Genomic DNA, 21,623 nt, shown 5'->3' on the forward strand with positions numbered 1-21,623 from the left:
AGAAAGTCATGGGATTAAAGAATGTACTTACCCATTAGTGTCCTCTTCAGATAATCTCCGAACTTCTGCAATGTTGCATTCCCATTGTTGGTAACATCTAGATCAACCCAGCTGAGGCCAAACTGTGGATCCAGCATGGCGGCAAGGAAGTACACATCATGGCCAAAAGCTTGCTCTCCCTCACTCCATGACCCTTTTCATTCTCACAAAGATTCCTGAGAATTGTAAATTACTATTTATATTTTTTGGGTTACTTTTTACCCCTTTTTCTCCCCAATTTCGTGATATCCAATTGGTAGTTACAGTCTTGTCCCATCGCTGCAACTCCCGTACGGACTTGGGAGAGGCGAAGGTCGAGAGCCATGCGTCCTCCGAAACACGACCCCATCAAGCCGCATTGCTTGCTTAACCCGGGAAGCCAGCCGCACCAATGTGTCGGAGGAAACACCGTACAGCTGGTTACCGAAGTCAGCATGCATGCGCCCAGCCACCACAAGGAGTTGCTAGAGCGCAATGAGACGAGGACATCCCAGCTGGTCAAACCCTCCCCTAAGCCGGACGACGCTGGTCCAATTGTGCGCCGCCTCATGGGTCTCCCGGTCGCGGCCAGCTGCGACACAGCCCGGGATCAAACCTGGATCTGTAGTGACGCCTCTAGCACTGCGATGCAGTGCCTTAGACCACTGCGCCACTCAGGAGGCCCCTGAGAATCTTTTTAGTAGAGACTGTCGAAGGGCCTTTGCTAATGGCCGGCACTGTCTTCTTGACTCCTCCATCTGGAGCAGGTGAGTGTTCAGATTCAAGACAGTTGGAACCATCATACTTATGGTGATAGACTTATCTCCTTCTGTAAGCTCCATTGCCTCAGAGAATGGTGCAAGAACTGCACTCAATTCTTTCAGTTGGTTCCATTCGCGAGTGGTAAAAACCACATTCTCGAAGTCCACGCTGCACATATCTGTGAGGGCCCTGTGGTCAAGAGCCTTGCGGGCCTGCAGCTACTTGAGCATCCTATTCCAGGAAGTGGCAGTGTACTGAACCTTGATGTCTTGGCGATGGCTAGTGAAATGGCCTTGACTTCTTTCATCCCATCATGTATCACTAGCTGTAGGGAGTGAGCAAAACAGGAGAGTCGCTGTCTGGATCTCAGGAGGTCGATGTTCTCCTCGTCATCCCATGATACATCCTCCCACAGATGTTCATCGTGCAGGTTCCCATTTTCACTGTCGTCACTTTCTTCACTGTGCTCCTCCTGCTGTGGCAGCTTCACTTTGAATGCACATTTCATATTTGCTGCATTATCTGTGATAACATAAGCTACTTTATTTGTGATGCGATATTCATCGACGATTTCATAAAAAGTTATAGTTATGTTTTCTGCAGCATGCTGCCCTGTGAACCACCTGCAGTCTAGGAGGAAGGACTCCAGCTTATAACTGTGAGTGGTAACTCCTAAGAAGGAGTGTAAGATGCGGCCAGACCATATTTCGGCTGTAATGGACACAGACGGTTGACTCTGTAGCTTCTCTGTGATAGTGTCCTTTACCTTCCCAACCAACACCAGGATGAGTTTCTCTGTTATGGTCCATCTTCCAATTGGGGTGTATTTGTTGTCCAATACTTTAAGAAAGTGCTTGAAGTGGTCATTTTCCACGATTGACAATGGCAGAATGCAGACAATTATTGCATTGTTAATGATGGCCTGGTGGATTTGTTGTTGTCTTGGAGAATTTGGATTGTACAGCAGAATTGTCTGTGCAAATGCTGCCAGACTTGGCTGTGTAGTATCTAGTGCCTGCTGTCCCGCCTTGTACTCCCTGAATCTGAAAAACAATATTCCATAAGATCCCTTGTAATATTAACATCAAATCTATGAACTCTAGCTAATCAAAGTCGCTGCACCAATTAAATCAAACAAATATTGTTGAACTTTTAATTCACGTAATGATGAACACATTACACGAGAAGCAATGTTATGTCTTAATTTTTCAAAATGCACCTCTCTGGGCCTGAGGCAGAGATTTCTGACCTTTTTGGTAGGCTATTTGTTAGTCAACTTGTCTATCATTTGATCCATGCAGCTTCTCTTTTGTCATTACTTGTTGCCCCAGAAGACTAAATAAACCCTTGCTCACCAGAACGTCATAAATTGATAGAATGAATATTATAATCCAGTTGACATAGGTAAAGTTCTCTTTTATCTCTGTATATTGTTCCCAAATGCTTGTTGGACTCCCTCCAAAATGTATTCTCATTTGGCAGGTGTTCATTTCATGCCTTTCTATTAGCTAGCTACCTAGCTAACTACAGTTGCTATAACAGTAGTTAGCTAGCTAGTTAACATTACCACAAATTATGATGGCTATCTACATATTTGTGTGTACTGTCTACTGCAGAATCCATCATAGATAGGGGTGGCAGGTAGCCTAGTGGTTAGAGTGTTGGAAAGGTTGCGAGATCAAATCCCTGAGCTGACAAGGTAAAAATCTGTCGTTCTGCCCCTGTTCCTAGGCCGTCATTGAAAATAAGAATTTGTTCTTAATAACGGACCTGCCTAGTTAATTAAAGGTAAAAAAAGAAGAAAAAAGATAGCCACTGCTAATCAGCACACTATTTTTGATTATTTTATGCTAGCTATTAGTAGTTAGCTAACTAGCTTCTCAACTTTGCTCTCCATTTGTTTCCTCTCCACATGACGGGAAAAGTTTGAAGTGGTCCCAACCGTCTCGGTGATTGAAGTTGTGCAATATTTGCACACTGCAGTGTGCTTTTTTGTGTTTTCTGGCACAGAACTTATTTATGGTTGTCATAAGTGAAATGGATGATGGCTGATTTCACTGACATGATCTCGAGCTGGAAGAATGAAGTGTATGTGTGCATGGACGTACTATGTTTTGGCGGGTATTTTTTATCTAAATTGTGGCACGGCCATGGGCTGGCGATGCAGGCACAGGGCACTTCTGCAGGCTATAGAAGAAACACAGATAGGCATTGGAAGATTGATATGCCTGCTGCCTGTCATGTCAACCTGACATAGTTTTGCTAGAATTATTGGGATAAATGGGGGCTGATTACTTGGCTGGTCTCAGCTAGTCTCGAAGAAATTATGAGTCCTCATTGTCTGAGACCGAGTCAAGACCGAGTAAAAATGTATCCAAGACCAAGACACTCAACGTGTGATCCCGAGACCGGACTCGTACTACAACACTGGATTATTCCTAAGTAGATGTTGGCAAAATGCCTATCTCCTCGTTTATAGACAGGCAGTTTGCTGTGACTCAGTCAGAATGCGCTTCTGCCCATTGATAGCTTGCTAGCAAACATCCTCACCTATTGATTTATTATAGTGGCAGGCTAACAGGATGCAGCTGTCATGCCCTGACCTGAGAGAGATGTTTAATTTTTGTAATTTGTTAGGTCAGGGTGTGGGGTGGGCATTCTATGTGTTATATTTCTATGTTGTTTTTTTCCTTTGATTGGCCTAGTATGGTTTCCAATCAGAGGCAGCTGTCTATCGTTGTCTCTGATTGGGAATCATACTTAGGCAGCCCTTTTTCCCTCCTTCAGTGTGGGATCTTGTTTTTGTACAGCTCAGTAAGCCTGCAGAACGTGACATTCATTTTTTCGTGGTTAATTATTTTGATTTAGTGTTCTGAGTTACAATAAAGAAATATGAGCACTTACCACGCTGCACCTTGGTCTACTCCTTTTGACGATCATCACAGAAGATCCCACCACAATAAGACCAAGCAGTGTGGAATGGACCAGTGGACTTGGGAGGAGATACTGGACGGGAAAGGACCCTGGAGGCAGGCTGGGGAGTATCGCCGTTCTAAAGAGGAGATTGAGGCGGCGAAAGCGGAGCGGCGATATTACGAGGCACTATACCAACCACGAGGCAAGTGCGAGAGGCAGCCCCCCCAAATGGGGTACACATGGAGATTGGCAGAGTCAGGGTGGAGACCTGAGCCAACTCCCCGTGCTTACCGTGGGGAGAAAGTGACTAAGCAAGCACCGTGTTATGCGGTGATGCGCACTGTGTCGCCAGATTGCATTCACAGCCCGGTGCGATCTGTGCCCGCGCCCCGCATTTGCCGAGCTAGGTTGAGCATTCAGCCAGGAAGGGTGGTGCCAGCTCTGCGCTCCTGGTCTCCAGTTCGCCTTCTCGGTCCAGGATATCCTGCGCCGGCTCTGCGCACTGTGTCGCCAGTGCGTATTCACAGCCCAGTGCGTCCTGTGCCAGCGCCCCGCATTTGCCGGGCAAAAGTAAGCATCCAGCCAGGACGGGTTGTGCCAGCTCTACGCTCGAGACCTCCAGTGCACCTCCACGGCCCAGTATATCCTGTGCCTGCTCCACGTACCTGGCCTACAGTGAGTCTATCCAGCCTAGTACACCCAGTTCATGCTCCTCGCACTCGCCCTGAGGTGCGTGTTACCAGTATGGCGCCACCTATGCCAGCCCCACGCATCAGGCCTCCAGTGCGCCTTCCCAGTCCAGAGCTTCCGGCGACGTTCCCTAGTCCGGTGAGACCTGTTCTGGCTCCACGTAAGAAGCCTCCAGTGATGATCCATGGCACAAAGCCTCCAGTGATGATCCCTGGCACGAAGCCTCCAGTGATGATCCATGGCCCGGAGCCTGTAGTGATGATCCATGGCACGAAGCATCCAGTGATAATCCATGGCCCGGAGCCTCCAGTGATAATCCATGGCAAGAAGCCTGTAGGGATGATCCATGGCCCGGAGCCTGTAGGGGTGACCCATGGCACGAAGCCTCCAGTGATAATCCATGGCCCAGAGCCTCCAGTGATGATCCATGGCACAAAGCCTCCAGTGGTGATCCATGGCGCGGAGCCTGCAGTGATGATCCATGGCATGGAGCCTGCAGTGACAGTCCCCAGTCCGGAACCTCCTGAGATGGCCTAGAGTCCGGAACCTCCTGAGACGGTCCACAGTCCGGAACCTCCTGAGACGGTCCACAGTTCGGAACCTCCTGAGATGGCCCACAGTCCGGAACCTTCAGCAACGGTCTGCATTGCAGAGTCTTCAGTGACCGTCTGCAGTCCAGAGTCTTCAGCGACGTTCTGCAGTCCAGAGTTTTCAGCGACGTTCTGCAGTCCAGAGTCTTCAGTGGCAGTCTGCAGCCCAGAGCCTCCAGCGGCGGCCTGCAGCCCAGAGCCTCCAGCGGCGGCCTGCAGCCCAGAGCCTCCAGCGGCGGCCTGCAGCACAGAGCCTCCAGCGGCGGCCTGCAGCACAGAGCCCCCGGCAATGATCTACGGTCCGGTTCCTCCGACGATGATCCACGGTCCGGTGGCACAAAAGCGGAGGGATCAGTGGGCGGAGCGGGGGCTACGCCCCGAACCGGAGCCGCCACCATGGGTAGATGCCCACCCGGAGTCCGCACCTTTGGGGGGGTGGGGGGGGGTACTGTCATGCCCTGACCTGAGAGAGACGGTTTATTTATCTATTTTGTTAGGTCAGGGTGTGGGGTGGGCAGTCTATGTGTTATATTTCTATGTTGTCTTTTTCGTTGATTGGCCTAGTATGGTTTCCAATCAGAGGCAGCTGTCTATCGTTGTCTCTGATTGGGAATCATACTTAGGCAGCCCTTTTTCCCTCCTTCAGTGTGGGATCTTGTTTTTTGTACAGCTCAGTTAGCCTGCAGAACGTGACGTTCGTTTTCCGTTGTTTATTGTTTTGTTTTAGTGTTCTGAGTTAATTAAAGAAATATCATGAGCACTTACCATGCTGTGCTTTGGTCTACTCCTTTCGACGACGAACGTCACAGCAGCAGCAATCTAAATGATCAGACTGAAACATGCTGTGAGAAGTGATTGGGTGAAATATGAAGCGAGTGAACGGAGGCAGCTTTGCTTTATCCAATCAGAGCAGCAGGATCAATCAATCAATCAATCAATCAATCAATCAATCAAATGTATTTATAAAGCCCTTCTTACGTCAGCTGATGTCACAAAGTGCTGTACAGAATCCCAGCCTAAAACCGCAAACAGCAAGCAATGTGTAGAAGCACGGTAGCTAGGAAACACTCCCTAGAAAGGCCAGAACCTAGGAAGAAACCTAGAGAGGAACCAGGCTGTGAGGGGTGGCCAGTCCTCTTCTGGCTGCGCCGGGTGGAGATTATAACAGAACATGGCCAAGATATTCAAATGTTCATATATGACCAGCAGGGTCAAATAATAATAATCACAGTGGTTGTTAGAGGGTGCAAAATTCTGACCACTGAGCAATTAGGAAAAGTCAGGGAAGGAGGAGGACTTTGCTTTAAAAATGGCAGATTTATTTTAATTACAAAATGAAACGTGTAAGGTAATTTCATGGCCCAGAAAGTGATACAGTTCATGCAGAACTGTTGTTTTGTCTCTGAGGGGGACACGTTGCTTATGGCCAATCTCTAAGCCTTTAGTTCGTCCTGAGAAGTGTCAATTGTGCATACGACCCTTTCACAGCAGCTACTAGCCTCTGAAAAGCGTGGAGATGTAATATTCCTCCATCTTTAGCTTTGCTACTGCCCTAGGCATCCCTAAGCGTATGTGTGGGCTGTGCTAGCCACTGTTCACGTCTGCAGTCTTCCCAGAGTTTTTTCAGGTTAATGTACCTAACCCCATCTTTGGCCTGGGTTGACTTTTTCTCATTATCGCACCGTGGAGCCTATGGATTTTCGCCTGTCACCTTCCCTAGAAGGGTGTCCTCGTAGTTGTCCAGTACTCATCTATTTGGATTGGTAGGAGAGCTCAGGCAAGGGTGTCAGGCAAGGGTGTCAGGCAAGGGTGTCAGGCAAGGGTGTCAGGCAAGGATGTCAGGCGAGGGTGTCATGCTCTTCGCTCATTGGCAACCACTCTTGAAGAGGGTGGGCCCTTCTCTCTCCAACGATATCCTGCCGGATCATGGGGACTATTATATTGACTTATAGTGGCGTGGGTGATAGCCTTCGGAGGGGCATAAAAAGGCCCTTTCCTACAGAGGAGTTTACCTCTTGGGCACTGTTTTAAACTGAGATTGTGTGTGCCTTGTATTGGGCTTCCCCTCACTTTGTTTTGAGGTTTTGTCCCAATTGGTTGCCTCTGCACCTTCACGGTGCATACTCCCTCAGTTATCGGGACCTCTGAGACTACCTCTGAGACTGATCTTTGAGACTACCCTGGCTTCAGAGGGCATATCTTTGTGATACAAGAGTTGGCCATATTCCCACATGTGAGATATCGAAATGAATAATTGAAAGAGAACTTAAGGTTACTTCCGTAACCCTGGTTCTCTGATATTATGAGTGAGATGTCTCACCTCATTCCCCTGATCGCAAAAGCACGAGGAAGAAAAGCTTGTTTGAAAATAACCTGAGGGCAAGAGCGGCTCATTATAAAGGAAAGTGAGGGGCTACCCTCATTCGCCACTGTCCAACATATGCTTTTGATAGATTCTTCCAAGAGTAGGTGATCATAGCAAATCCCCACGTGAGATATCTCACTCATAATGTATTCTAATGTATATATATATTGTGTTTAATGTGTATTTTATATTGTATAAGACAGGACGCATTTGGAAAAGAGACAAAGGTCTCAATACGTCTTCTCTGTCAAAATCAAGGTTAAATAAAAAATAAAATAATATCAGAGATCCGGAGTTACGCAAGTAACCTTAATTTACCACAGGTGCTCAAAGCACTTTTCATTGTATGGGTTAATCACACCAGTATTCACACCCTTGATAACGACCCTTACATACTATAATCTACCATTATTTCCCTCCCTCTACACTGGCCTAGGTGAAGCTGTCATTGGATGAGTTGCGGGGGGAGTTTGAGGAGATGTATCCTTATAGGATGGGGTTTGTGAGCCAGGAGGAGTTCCAGGAAGTACTGAAAGGTCTGTGTGTGCACCTCGATGACTACGAGTGGGAGATGCTGGCTCGAAAGTTTGACATCAACAGGGATGGAAGGTGGGTGAAATGCCGGGAATTCTGACTAGTTGACATACAGGATGGCCTATCCCTGTTTAAGTTTTTTGCACAAACCTAACATTTTTGCACAAACCTAAAACCATCAGACTGATGTTCCATCTGATTGTGCCTCAGACACATTCCAGTGGCTATGGCCAATGGTTTTGATCCTTATAACGTGAATGAGCAGCAACATTCCATCCTCAGAGTTTCCTTTGGGAGACGGAAACAGCCGTGGAGGCATGGATCCAACATGGCCGCCATATTGCAGTCCCATAACGAAACATAGGATCTGTCTGCAGAGAAATGTTCTTCCTTGTGTGACCAAGTACCACTTAGCTCAAGACTAAGGAAGAAGGTACACTTACTAACTTTTAACCAGTGTGTTCCACCATAGATTTGGATATTTTAATCCACATCCATATCCTCATAGAGTACAAGATCGAGTTAAACCCCAATTCAGCATGTTGAAACCCTTACCATGATTCACTTTCATAATGAGCTTTATCGAATAATTGCTGCTGAAAGAAAATTATAATACTCCTTTGGAAAAAGTTAGTTATTCAAGACTTCTTGAATTAGAACCATATTACATTATTTTATTTTTTGATTAATATAAACGGAATAGAGCTAAGCACAGGCAAAATCCTAGAGGATCAGTCAGCTTCAGTCTGCTTTCCAACAGACACTGGGAGACAAATTCACCTTTCAGCAGGACAGTAACCTAAAACACAAGGCCAAATATACACTGGAATTGCTTACCAAGATGACTTGAATGTTCCTGAGTGGCCTAGTTACAGTTTTGACTTTAATCGGTTTGAAAATCTATGGAAAGACTTGAAAATGGTTGTCTAGCAATGATCAACAACCAACTTGACAGAGCTTGAAGAATCTTTAAAATAATAATGTGCAAATATTTTACAATCCAGGTGTGCAAAGCCCTTAGAGACTTACCCAGAAAGACTCACAGCTGTAATCACTGCCAAAGGGGATTCTAACATGCATTGCCTTAGGGGTGTGAATATTTATGTAAATGAGATATTTCTGTATTAAATGTTCAATAAATTTGCTAAAATTTCTAAAAACATGTTTTCACTTTGTCATTATGGGGTATTGTATGTAGATGGGTAAGATAAAAAAAAATATCTATATTTTGGCACTGTAGTGGGGTCCAGAATTATTGGATCACTTGATAAAGATGAGCAATAATGACTATAAAATATATATTTTAAATACTGAGCTATATTGTAGTGTCTAACAAATTAGGAAATTATATTATTTTATACTAATACTCAGAGAAAGAGATTATGTTTGGGTCAAAGATCATACCCTCAAGACATGCAAACATCTCACCATTACCAATAGCAGGGGAGGTTAGCATGTTTTGGGGGTATGATCTTTGACCCTCTGTAGCTTTCTCACTCATCATTATTCACGATTCATTCAGGATTATCCATAGTCATGGTAGCATCCACATTAATGTAGAAGTGTTTAGAAACATGTTCTGTTCATATTTACAATAAAAGTGACTCCAAAATGATACAATACATTATTTACCATTCATTTCTATTGGGTAAAAATAATCTGAAACACAAACAAAACTAACTTAAAATGCATCCAACAAGTTTGTAGAGTCACAAGCTTGATGTAGTCATTTGGGACCAAATACTAAACTTAACAACATTTCCCCAAAAAATATTGTATCCCCTGTTTTCAATACTCCAGCACATTCCTTTTGCAAGGATAACGACACTGAGCCTTTTTCTAAAATGTTTTATGAGATTGGAGAACACATTGGGAGGGATCTTAGATCATCCCTCAATACAGAATATTTCCAGATCCTTGATATCCTTCATCTGCGCTCATGGACTGCCCTCTTAAATTCAAACCGCAGGTTTTCAATGGGGCTCAAGTCCCGAGACTGAGATGGCCATGGCAAAATGTATAATTGTTTTGGTCAATTAACCATTTCTTTGTAGATTTTGAAATTCCACAAATTAACTTTTAAAGCACCCTTGTTAATTGAAATGCATTCCAGGTGACTACTTCATGAAGCTGGTTGAGAGAATTCCAAGACTGCAAAGCTGTCATCAAGGCAAAGGGTGGCTACTTTAAAGAATCTCAAATATAACATATATTTGGATTTGTTTAAAACTTTTTTGTTAACTACATGATTCCGTATCTGTTATTTCATCGTTTTGATGTCTTCACTATTATTCTACAATGTAGAAAATAGTAAAAATAAAGAAAAACACTGGAATGAGTAGGTGTCCAAACTTTTGACTGGTACTGTATATATGAGTGAGAAAGTTATAAACACACAAATATCATACCCCCCCAACAATGCTAACCTCCCCTGTTATTGTAATGGTAAAAGGTTAGCATGTCTTGGAGGTATGATATTTGTGTGTCTGTAACTTTCTCATTCATCATTATTCACGATTCATTCAGGACCATCCGTTATCATGGTGTGATGTGTTTAGAAACATATTAAATTCTTATTTACAATAAAAGTGACTCCAAAATGACCTAATACATTATTTACCATTCATTAGTGTTAATCTGAACCAACCAATAATACAGCAAATGCTTCCAACAAGTTTGTAGAGTCACAAGCTTGATGTAATCATTGTGTGCTAGGAATATGGGACCAAATACTAAACTGTTGACTACTTTAATACACATATAAATACATTTTTCACAATACTTTTGGTCCCGTAAAATGGGGGTGTCACGGTTGTCGAAAGGAGGAGACCAAAGTGCAGCGTGTGTGTCGTTCCACATTTTATTTATACTGTGAAACTATGCAATACACAAATAAACTGAATGACAAAAAACAACAAACCGTGACACAGAGGTGAAACATACACTACTCAAAATTAATCTCCCACAAAACCCAGGTGGAAAAAAACCCTACTTAAGTATGATCTCCAATTAGAGACAAGGAGGACCAGCTGCCTCTAATTGGAGATCATCCCAAACAAAACCAACATAGAAATACAAAACTAGAACATGCACATAGAAATAGAAAACATAGAAAAACACCCCCTGTCACGCCCTGACCTACTCTACCATAGAAAATAACATCTTACTATGGTCAGGACGTGACAGGGGGACTATGTACAAAAGTGCTATAATTTATAAATGGTTCACCTGATATGGGTAAAAAAAAAATCAAATCCAAAGTGCTGGACTACAGAGACAAAACAACAAATAATATGTCACTGTCCCAATGCTTTTGGTGCTCATATGTAACAAACTCTCCATGTGCTTTACACTTGTACATTCCTTTGTGTTAAAATCAGTTCAAAGTGGTATTTTGTTCAGTTTCAACATTCCTGTAAGGAGGGAACTCTTGTTTGTGAAAGTTCAGTGTGTGATATTAATGCAAAAGATAAACATTATCTAACCAGTGAGACATTGAAAGCTCACTCATTGAGAATCAGTTTACATGACAATAAATGTTTTTTAGGCGGGGATCCTTTGTTTCTGTGTTCAATTTATTATTGTTCATGGTGAGTGCTGTCACTAAATCTTTTTCATCTGGCTGAACAGGGAGTCTTTTTTTCTCAACTAAACTTTGTGTTTAGAGCACGGACTTAAACCAATATTGGGGCTGTTGGGACCAAAGTATTCTTTCAAAAGCCCTCCTCTTTTATCTTATTATCACTTTTCCATCTGCGTGGGCACTTTGTCTTCCCCTTTTGGTCAGTAGCTGGCGTTGTCCATTTATCCATCCATCCATCCTCTAGTCCACACAAGGACACCTGCAGATCCCTCACTCTCTTTGCTTTAACCCGCACCCATGGGACACTCTGGCTAATTAGTGTGCGTGCGTGTGTAAAAGTGTACTTGTTGGTGGAAGCAGGAGAAGAAAACGGTAACAGGGCTCCCTGACCTGGGCTGAAGAGGGGAGAGGGCCTGGGGGAAAGGGGCCTGGGGTGCCCAGCAAGCAGCGTTAGTCCTTCCCTTCTATAGAGAACACTTTGATTTCATGGGGGTGATTATTTTTCTTCCGAATCACTCAAGGATGAAACCCAAGGAACCAGAGATTGTCCTCCCATTCAGGCCCACCACAATGGGGCAACCCTAGCAAAAAAACACTATGAGTTTCTCACTTTCTTTTTCACCTCTCTTTTCTCACCGCTCTCTTGGAAAGCAATGCCATACAACTTACTTAAAGAAAGAGTGAAGGGACAGGGGTTGGGGAGGAGATTAGTTGAGTTATCGAGAGACAAGGGAAGAGCATTTAAGGCACAAGCTGGACAAAATCAACTCCCCACTAGTCGGAAGACACTTTATTTTCTATGTGAGGGAAAGTCAGAGGCCCTGCCATAATTGAGTTATCAGAGTCCAGGTAAAAAAAATGGCCAAATTGAAATGGGTCCAAATATTTTTAAAGGAGGGCAAGAAGGCTGAAATGGTCAACATTTAAATGGTGGGTCCAAAGGTGTTTTTAAGAATGGCAACAGGGCTGAAAATGGCCAACATTTCTATGGATAGATTGAAATATATATATTTTTTAATGATGCAAGAGACAAGGACCATGGTCGGGGCAAGAGCACTTCTTTAGTCGACTTGTAAATCCCAAGGTTTACTTTATCCTCCGCTGATAAAATGGTTAGACTGGAGCACTGTCCTCCTCCAATGTTGGATCAACAATGCACACCCATGGCTCCCTGACAATTGATAAAATTGTATGCAAATGAAGGGCAACTTTTAAACCAAGGTGGCCCTCATCTTGTCCTCGGAACTGCAAACTTTAATCTGACCCACAATGATGAATAGTCTAGCCTAATTTGCCTAAATATATGGAATTGATGCAACTTGCCTATGCCAAAAGTGTGTGTGAGAACTCTCATATTTCCTCTGTAGTCCTTGAAAATCCCTTCACTTTCATGTTTTATTTTATTTAACCTTTGTTTAATTAGGCAAGTTAGTTAAGGACAAATTCTTAAATTCTTATCATAATGTTAAAAAGCATTTTGCATTACTGGTGTTGTGAAACATTTTCAATTCATTGTCAGAATACATCAAGTGACCACTTTATTTCTTACTGGCATGAAGAACTGATATTTTCCCTACTAACAATATCTCACCCATTATAACCATGAATAACAATGTTATAAAAGTGTAAATACAGACATGGATTGATATTTGTGACAAAAGACTTTTGTTGGTAATTGAAATCTCATTCATAAACTTTAGCTTGGCTGAGGGAGCGAGGGATGAATGGGACCTAACATGCAAGCTTGTTTAAGCAAGGGGCTTAATGCATGGAGTTGCCCCCCTTCCCAGAAACCCCTGTTTCTTATGTTGTTAACACAAAGAGATGAACCCTTCCCTAGAAGGACCTCCTCTTTGAGAGAGATCGTAGACAAATCGTGTTTGTTATTTGAATTATATTTAAATATAGGTAGAAGTGCCTCTAGAAACCATTGCTTGCCATGCATATTGGCTACATGGTGGAGCGATAACAATCTATTTCAAATGCAAACTTTGAAAGGTCAATCCCCTCGCCCCAGCCTGTGTGACACAGTCCTGAAATTTGATACTCATGTCCCTCTCCCCACAAGCAACAAATCTTCCTAAATGGCCCATGAAGTCCGCCATGATGGATTTCTTGCCATTTTGAATTCCCCCAGAACTGCTAGGAAGATCTAGATGAAACTTTATGTATAGCATCTATGGACCAAGCTCTCTCAAGGCAATATTATATGCTAAGGGATATGAGTCTAGCTAATTTGTTGTGTTACAGCCTGAATTTAAAATATATATTTTTTTATGTCACTGATCTACACACAATACCTCATAATATCAAAGTGGAATTATGTTTTTAGTCAAATGAAAAGCTGAAATGTCTTGAGTCAACAATTATTCACTACAAAGATACAAGAGTCTTTCTAATTCAGTTGACGGAGAGGAAGGAAACCACTCAGGGATTTCAAAATGAGGCTAATGGTGATCCCGTGTGGCTCAGTTGGTAGAGCATGGTGTTTGCAGTGCCAGGGTTGTGGGTTTGATTCCCATGGGGGACCAGTACAGAGAGAAAAAAAAAAAAAAACATGTTTGAAATGTATGCATTCACTACTGTAAGTCGCTCTGGATAAGAGTGTCTGCTAAATGACTAAAATGTAATGTAAAATGTGATTTTAAGCCAGTTACAGAGTTAAATGGCTGTGATAGGAAAAAACTGAGGATGGATCAACAACATTGTAGTTACTCCACAAAACGAACCTAAATTACAGAGTGAAAAGAAGGAAGCCTGTACAGAATACAAATATTACAAAACATGCATCCTGTTTGCAATAAGACACTAAATACTGCAAAAAATGTGGCAAAGTAATCAACTTTTTGTCCTGAATACAAAAGCATTATGTTTGGGGTAGAGGTCGACCGATTATGATTTTTCAACACCGATACCGATACAGATTATTAGAGGGCCAAAAAAAGCCGATACCGATTAATCCGACTATTTTTTATTACAATTTATTTTATTTATTTGTAATAATGACAATTACAACAATACTGAATGAACACTTATATTAACTTAATATAATACATCAATAAAATCAATTTAGCCTCAAATAAATAATGAAACATGTTCAATTTGGTTTAAATAATACAAAAACAAAGTGTTGGAGAAGAAAGTAAAAGTGCAATATGTGCCATGTAAGAAAGCTAACGTTTAAGCGCCTTGCTCAGAACATGGGAACATATGAAAGCTGGTGGTTCCTTTTAACATGAGTCTTCAATATTCCCAGGTAAGAAGTTTTGGGTTGTAGTTATTATAGGAATTATAGGACTATTTCTCTCTATACGATTTGTATTTCATATACCTTTGACCAGTACAGGATGTTCTTATAGGCACTATAGTATTGCCAGTGTAACAGTATAGCTTCCGTCCATCTCCTCGCTCCTACCTGGGCTCGAACCAGGAACACATCGACAACAGCCACCCTCGAAGCAGCGTTACCCATGTAGAGCAAGGGGAAACAACTACTCCAAGTCTCAGAGCGAGTGACGTTTGAAACGCTATTAGCGCGCACCCGCTAACTAGCTAGCCATTTCACATCGGTTACACCAGCCTAATCTTGGGAATTGACAGGCTTGAAGTCATAAACAGTGCAATGCATTGCGAAGGGCTGCTGGCAAAACGCACGAAAGTGCTGTTTGAATGAATGCTTACTTGCCTGCTGGTGCCTACCACCGCTCAGTCAGACTGCTCTATCAAATCATAGACTTAATTGTAATATAATAAACACACAGAAATACGAGCCTTAGGTCATTAATATGGTCAAATCCGGAAACTATCATCTCGAAAACAAAACGTTTTTTTTTCTTTCAGTGAAATACGGAACCGGTCTGTATTTTATCTAACGGGTGGCATCCCTAAGTCTAAATATTCGTGTTACATTGCACAACCTTCAATGGTATGTCATAATTACGTAAAATTCTGGCAAATTAGTTCGCAACGAGCCAGGCAATGAACGCAAGAGCAGTGACACAATTTCATTTTAGCAGGCAATATTAACTAAATACGCAGGTTTAAAAATATATACTTGTGTATTGATTTTAAAGAAAGGCATTGATGTTTATGGTTAGGTACATTGATGCAACGACAGTGCTTTTTTCGCAAATGCGCTTGTTAAATCATCACCCGTTTGTTGAAGTAGGCTGTGATTCGATGAGAAATTAACAGGCACCGCATCGATTATATGCAACGCAAGACACATTAGATAAACTAGTAATATCATCAACCATGTGTAGTTAACTAGTGATTATGTTAAGATTGATCGTTTTTTATAAGATAAGTTTAATGCTAGCTAGCAACGTACCTTGGCTTCTTGCTGCCCTCGCGTAACAGGTAGTCAGCCTGCCATGCAGGCTCCTCGTGGAGTGCAATGTAAGGCAGGTGGTTAGAGAGTTGGACTAGTAACCAGAAGGCTGCAAAAACGAATCCCCCCTGAACAAGGCAGTTAACCCCCGTTCCTAGGCCATCATTGAAAATAAGAATGTGTTCTTAATCTGACTTGCCTAGTTAAATAAAGGTGTAAAAAAAATAAAAATGAATTGGCAAATCGGTGGCCAAAAATACCGATTACCGATTGTTATGAAACTTGAAATCGGCCCTAATTAATCGGCCATTCGATTAATCGGTCGACCTCTAGTTTGGGGCAAATTCAACACAACACATCACTAAGTACCAGTCTTCATATTTATAAGCATGGTTGTTGCTGCATCATGTTATGGGTATGCTTGTCATTGGCAAGGACTAATGAGTTGTTTTTTAGGATAAAAAGAAAAGGAATAGCGCTGAGCACAGGCAAAGACCTAAAGGAAAACCTGGTTAAGTCTGCTTTCCAACAGAAACTGGGAGACAAATCCCCTTTTCAGCAGGGCCGAGTTACAATTTTGACTTTAATTGGCTTGAAAATCTATGGCAAGACTTGAAATGGCTGTCTAGCAATGATCAACAACCAACTTGACAGAGCTTGAAGAATTTGTTTTAAGAATGAATGGGCAAATATAGTAATATCCAGGTGTGCAAAGGTTTTAGAGACTTACCCAGAAAGACTCACAGCTGTAATCGCTGCCAAAGTTGCTTCTAACATGCATTGATTCAGGGGGTTGAATACTCAATTCAAAATATATTTGTGTTTTATTTTCCATTCATCCAAAAAAAGTCTGAATGTTTCTTCCACTTTACATTACAAAGTATTTTGTGTAGATCACTGACAAAAAATTACAATTAAATCAATTTCAATCCCACTTTGTAGCTCAACAAAATGTGGAAAAATGTATCAACATCATAAAAAAATAATCAAAAATATGTATATTGCATGATCTGTTTAATTTTAACTTCTGATATTTGGCAAGCGTGATAAGGAGCACAGATTTAGCAAATTTAGGGCAATGTGTCCAATTTGTCCTGATGGTGGCACATTGGGTCCACAGCTTGAACCCCGACATTGCTGCTTGCAGCTATATTTTACTATTTGCATTTTATTTAAATATAGATGGAGAAAACTAGGGCTGGATGGGTGGTGCACTATGAATATGCACCATTATTAATGGATCACCCAGGAAATAAGCTTACTGTCAATCATGGTGTTGGAGTTCAACAGACCATTGTGTAAAAGGACACTTATTCCAATCACCTATTCTGATCGATAATATGTGCACAATAATTTATTGACCCCATCTTAAAAAATGTGTATCTCAAATCTGGCAGAAGTATATGATGGAGCTTGTACATGGCCTAATAGGTTGTCATCAATATCTTCATAATCATATTTCATAATTTACTATATTTTTACTCAATGATTAAAAATATATATTATCCCATCACTTAACAAGACAACACCTCTCACTATAGCCATTGGTTGCGCTGAGTCACAGCCTTTAAATAACTTGGTAAAAGCATTGATGCCGATGTTGGATCTTAATTTGAGCCAGTATGCTACAGCTGAAAAATAGTACTGCAGCAACAGGAAATGTGAATTATTATGTGGATTATAATTAATGGAAATGTTGGTAGGGGTTGATACATTTTTGTAAGGGAAAATCAAGTCTGAAATTAAAAAGTGAAAATGACAAACTTCAGAAGTGTTTTTAAACCTCAAATACTCAAATAATCATCCAACAGGGTGGTCTTACATCTATCTGTATGTCACACTGGAGGGTGCCAAAACGTTAGTTCAGCAATGAGTTAAAATGAATAATATACTATATTTGGGAGTGTGTGACTTTCTTAATTTTTTCTGTTTTCAATAGCCATAAAAAATCTTCAAATTATAGAAAAGCAACCTCTATCATGTTTATGATGGTACTTATGCTTTAATAAGGAAGAGGAGTAATTGATGAAGAGGAGAGTAGCCTAACTGTCAACCTCAACATATATTCATATTTGTGTTAACAAGAGTCCATCCTTCACAGAAGAAGGGAAGTCCCAGTTTAGTGAGTTAGTTAAGTGCTTATTTAATTGTAAGTGTCCTAAGGTCCTATCGACAGATAATACTATTAGCCTAGAGGGTAAAGATAGGTGGACCACGGTTTCTTGTCAACTAGCATCTTACTGGCTATAATCCGTTTCCACTAACATTGCTAAATGCTCCAAAAATGCTAGGATATTCTGGAACTTGCTAAATAACCAGTTAAAGGACGTTATATCATTTCTTAATTCCATTATTTTACTTTTAGATTTGTGTGTATTGTTGTGAATTGTTAGATACTACTGCACTGTTGCAGCTAGAAAGACAAGCATTTCGTTACACCCGAAATAACATCTGCTAAATATGTGTATTTGACCAATAAAATGTGATTCGATTTGATTCAAAACGGTTTTAAGAAATACAAATATATATTTTTGTTGAAATGGCCTGAGTGGTTTGACTGTAACAGGCTAACTCTCCTGTAATAAATGATTTAGAAGAATGAACAATTAGGCCTATTCATAATCAATAGACCAACGCTATTATACCATCAGATTTTTAGGGAGGTTTTCACCAATTGATGACCAACCTATGTTTTAACACCACAAGAAAACCAAAAACTGTGGGAAATAAACATTTACTTTTATTGAAAAAAAATATGTATTGTACAGTATGCAATATCCACAATTTGTAAGTATTTATTATGAACACATATATAAATAAAGACAACACAAAATGGTAGCCGGATTCTATTTACAGGGGGTGTTGCGTACTGTGAAAACTGAATGCATTCGCGTGCGGGTGGCCGTTGAAGAAGTTGAAGTAGTGATGGTCAAGTCCTTGCACTGGTGACAAGTAGCCACCGTGGTGCTGTTGCGTCGGCGCGGAAAGCGGCACAGTTGGGTAAGACATGGTTGGGCTGCGTGCCGTGCTGTGCCAAGAGAAGTGTCCGGGTGGGCTCTGCTGAAACACGGAGTCGCTGGGGCTGTGGCTCTGGTGTGACTCCGGGGAGGAGTGCAACTGGCACAGATAATCTGCCTGGTCTGGCAACGCGCCCAGGGAGCCGAACACAGGCTCGGTGACGACTCGGGACTTGGACTGAAGAAAGGCCAGGATCCTTGCGTATTTGATGTCTTTGGTCTCAACCCTCTCCTCCGTGGTCAGGTAGTGCACCAGGTTCTTCATGCACTCGTGGTAGCCGTAGTGGAAGTAGTTGGCGAACTCCCCCAGTAGCTCACCTAAAAGGAATCCGAAGAAGGGGACGATCAGAAAACACACCGAAACGGCGCTAGTATTTTAGGCTATTACATTCAAATGTGAGGATATGTTTACGATATAGACTACAGTGATGATGATTGATATTACGGCGATAAATATGTAAACCAGACAGCCGGAATGGAGTAAAAGAAGGTGGAACGGGATAGGGATGCGTTCTGGGTGAGAGCCCCGGGTCCGTGCGCATTGGAGCCGACAGGAATACGCACCCTTTTCTCTGCCCCGGGGGAAGTCTGCGGAGTGGAGCGCTCGTAGATACTGAACTGTCATCTCCAGAATCTCGGCCTTCTCCAGCTTTCCAGAGTTCTAACATCAGAAAAAAAAGTTATTAGAAAAATAATATTAAGTCGTTTAAATACACTAAATCAAACAGATGAGCCTACAGTCGGCAGACATTATGTGGGCAACGCTATTTGTCACGCATAGCAACGATTTAATGCAATGAGTAGGCTAAATAATAAATATATTTAGCCAATATAACACTTTGAATAAGATGATTTAGGCTATCCTTTATGAGTTGTGAATAAGATTATTTAATTTTACTGTTGGCTACCTGTTTCGCGCGCGCCATTGGCACAGTTTTTCCCAGTTCGTTTAGGCAGCGGTTGATGCGGTCCCGTCTTCTTTTTTCTATCACTTTATGGGAGATGGGAGTTCTCTGTTGAAAAATAACAAATGATTAGACAAACAAACATTATCAACCGTAGGACAGGTCTAAAGTGTACAGCTCTGGAAACCTAGAATAAAAATCTGATTGAAACTATAATGAAGACGAAACTACTTGGAAACCAAACGGCAAAGAGACGCATAAGCCTTGCCTAGCCACCTTGATGAGCTTAGGCGCACTAGAGCGCAATAGCGCTTGCGAGCATCACATGGACCAAGGCAGGTGCCAAGGCTCAAATACAACCATGGGGTATGGCACACATGGGCTTCAAACCGTAAGTTATACTATTTTAGTGATAACTTAAGCCACTTTTCTTCTTTAAATTAATTATTTACATTTTTGTCGTTTTTGCAAACTCAAATGTGTACTATATTGGTTCCGATCGATTTCCATGGACCCACATTTCGCGTTTGACTACACATAGCCATAATGATGGTACATTATGACTACCAAAGTAAATTATTGTAATAAATATTAAAATAACGACAAGAAAAGGCCTCGGTTTCCGAGTAGGTTTCCATCTCAAAGAGCAGAAGGGGAGCGCCTACCTTGCGATCCTTCATCTTGGATGCCATCCTTTGGCAAAGTGCTGATAAAGTTCTAATTCAAAATATGAATGCCAGGAGGCAGTTTGGATGTGTGTTCCTTAGCTTGTAGACTAGATAAACTGTGAGGTGAGCTGAGAAGCTGCCCCTTATAAAGCGATCATCCGAGGGACTCCAGCATGCATGGTCTAAATTATTCCATAGGATTAAAGAGCAAGCTTCTGGTAAATGTGAGCATTTAGTATCAGTTAAAGAACAAGTAAAACGTCTGAAGCCATCGGCTAGCAGGGGGAAAGACTTGCTTTGTTCATCCACGTGGCTGTTCAAAAGACATGCACGTGATTATTTTTATAATATTATTTGCATAGTAACAACTCAGGCGGGAAATGTGAACTGAGCGTTGGGTTCGCCTGATCCGACCGGGCGCAGAGCGCGCACTGACAACAAAGCCGGCGAAAAAAGACCCCTCTTTCTTCCAACTCGCGTTTCTCACACGATCGCCTGTTTTCAAATCCCAGCAAGCGAACTTAACTTCCATCCAAGCCCTGTCTGAGTTTTAAGGCCTGTCCAGTGCCATTAGAGTAATTAAGTAAGCCTTTAATAGGCTGTTCCGCCAAGTTCAAGGGAGAACTTTTGGAGACGGAGTCCCCCCGTTTGTTCTCCGCGTTTCTCACACGAGTTGATGACACGTCCATCTTTTATGAGAGATGGCAAGCTTTTTGTTTACATTCTTTATTTCGTGGGAGTCCTAGGCAGGTGTGTGATGGGTCTGGCACACGAGCGTCGCCTGCGTACTGGCCGGCGTCTCCAGCAGTCTTTGGCACTCAAGGGTTACCCACCACCGAGGACTCTTTGGAGAGGCTCAATTTGTATCCTATTATCCTATAAGAAAATGTCTATTGAGTCGAGTGAATAGTTTCATTGGCCTACATTTTAATAATGCTGTGAAAGAAAAGGGAGAAATAAAGAAGAATGCAGCTGGTGTGAACGTGCATTATCCCCGTCACCTGCGTCAGGGGTAGCCTAGAGACCCCTATTCATTTGCCTAATTTCGGTCAACTTAACAAACTTTGGGAGAAATTATTCTGGTATTGTTGTGAAGGGTGAAGCTTTCTGATCGAATTAACAGCATGTTTTGATCCGGTAAACGTCATTAGAAAGAAAGAAACAATCGCGTTTAAAGGGGCCTGGGTAATGCGCCAAGTGGAGACGCCAAAGCGCAAACTTCACAAAGGGACCTAGTAAATACCA

The 21,623-nt window shown here is 42.1% G+C and overlaps 1 protein-coding gene across 1 annotated transcript; it reads right to left on the minus strand.

Annotated features, from left to right (window-relative positions):
- Window positions 1-18,506: 18,506 nt before the first annotated feature.
- On the minus strand, window positions 18,507-20,574 carry LOC106610031 (hairy and enhancer of split-related protein helt). The gene is made up of 4 exons (XM_014209145.3): window positions 20,376-20,574; window positions 19,714-19,818; window positions 19,370-19,466; window positions 18,507-19,123 (listed from the first exon to the last, which is right to left on the minus strand). Exons 1-4 carry the CDS (start codon window positions 20,400-20,402, stop codon window positions 18,639-18,641), a joined length of 714 nt encoding a protein of 237 aa, XP_014064620.1. The 5' UTR covers window positions 20,403-20,574; the 3' UTR covers window positions 18,507-18,638.
- Between the last annotated feature and the right edge of the window lie 1,049 nt (window positions 20,575-21,623).

Source organism: Salmo salar, chromosome 08, assembly GCF_965601325.2.
Source record: "Salmo salar chromosome 08, fSalSal1, whole genome shotgun sequence".
Classification (NCBI taxonomy): domain Eukaryota; kingdom Metazoa; phylum Chordata; class Actinopteri; order Salmoniformes; family Salmonidae; genus Salmo; species Salmo salar.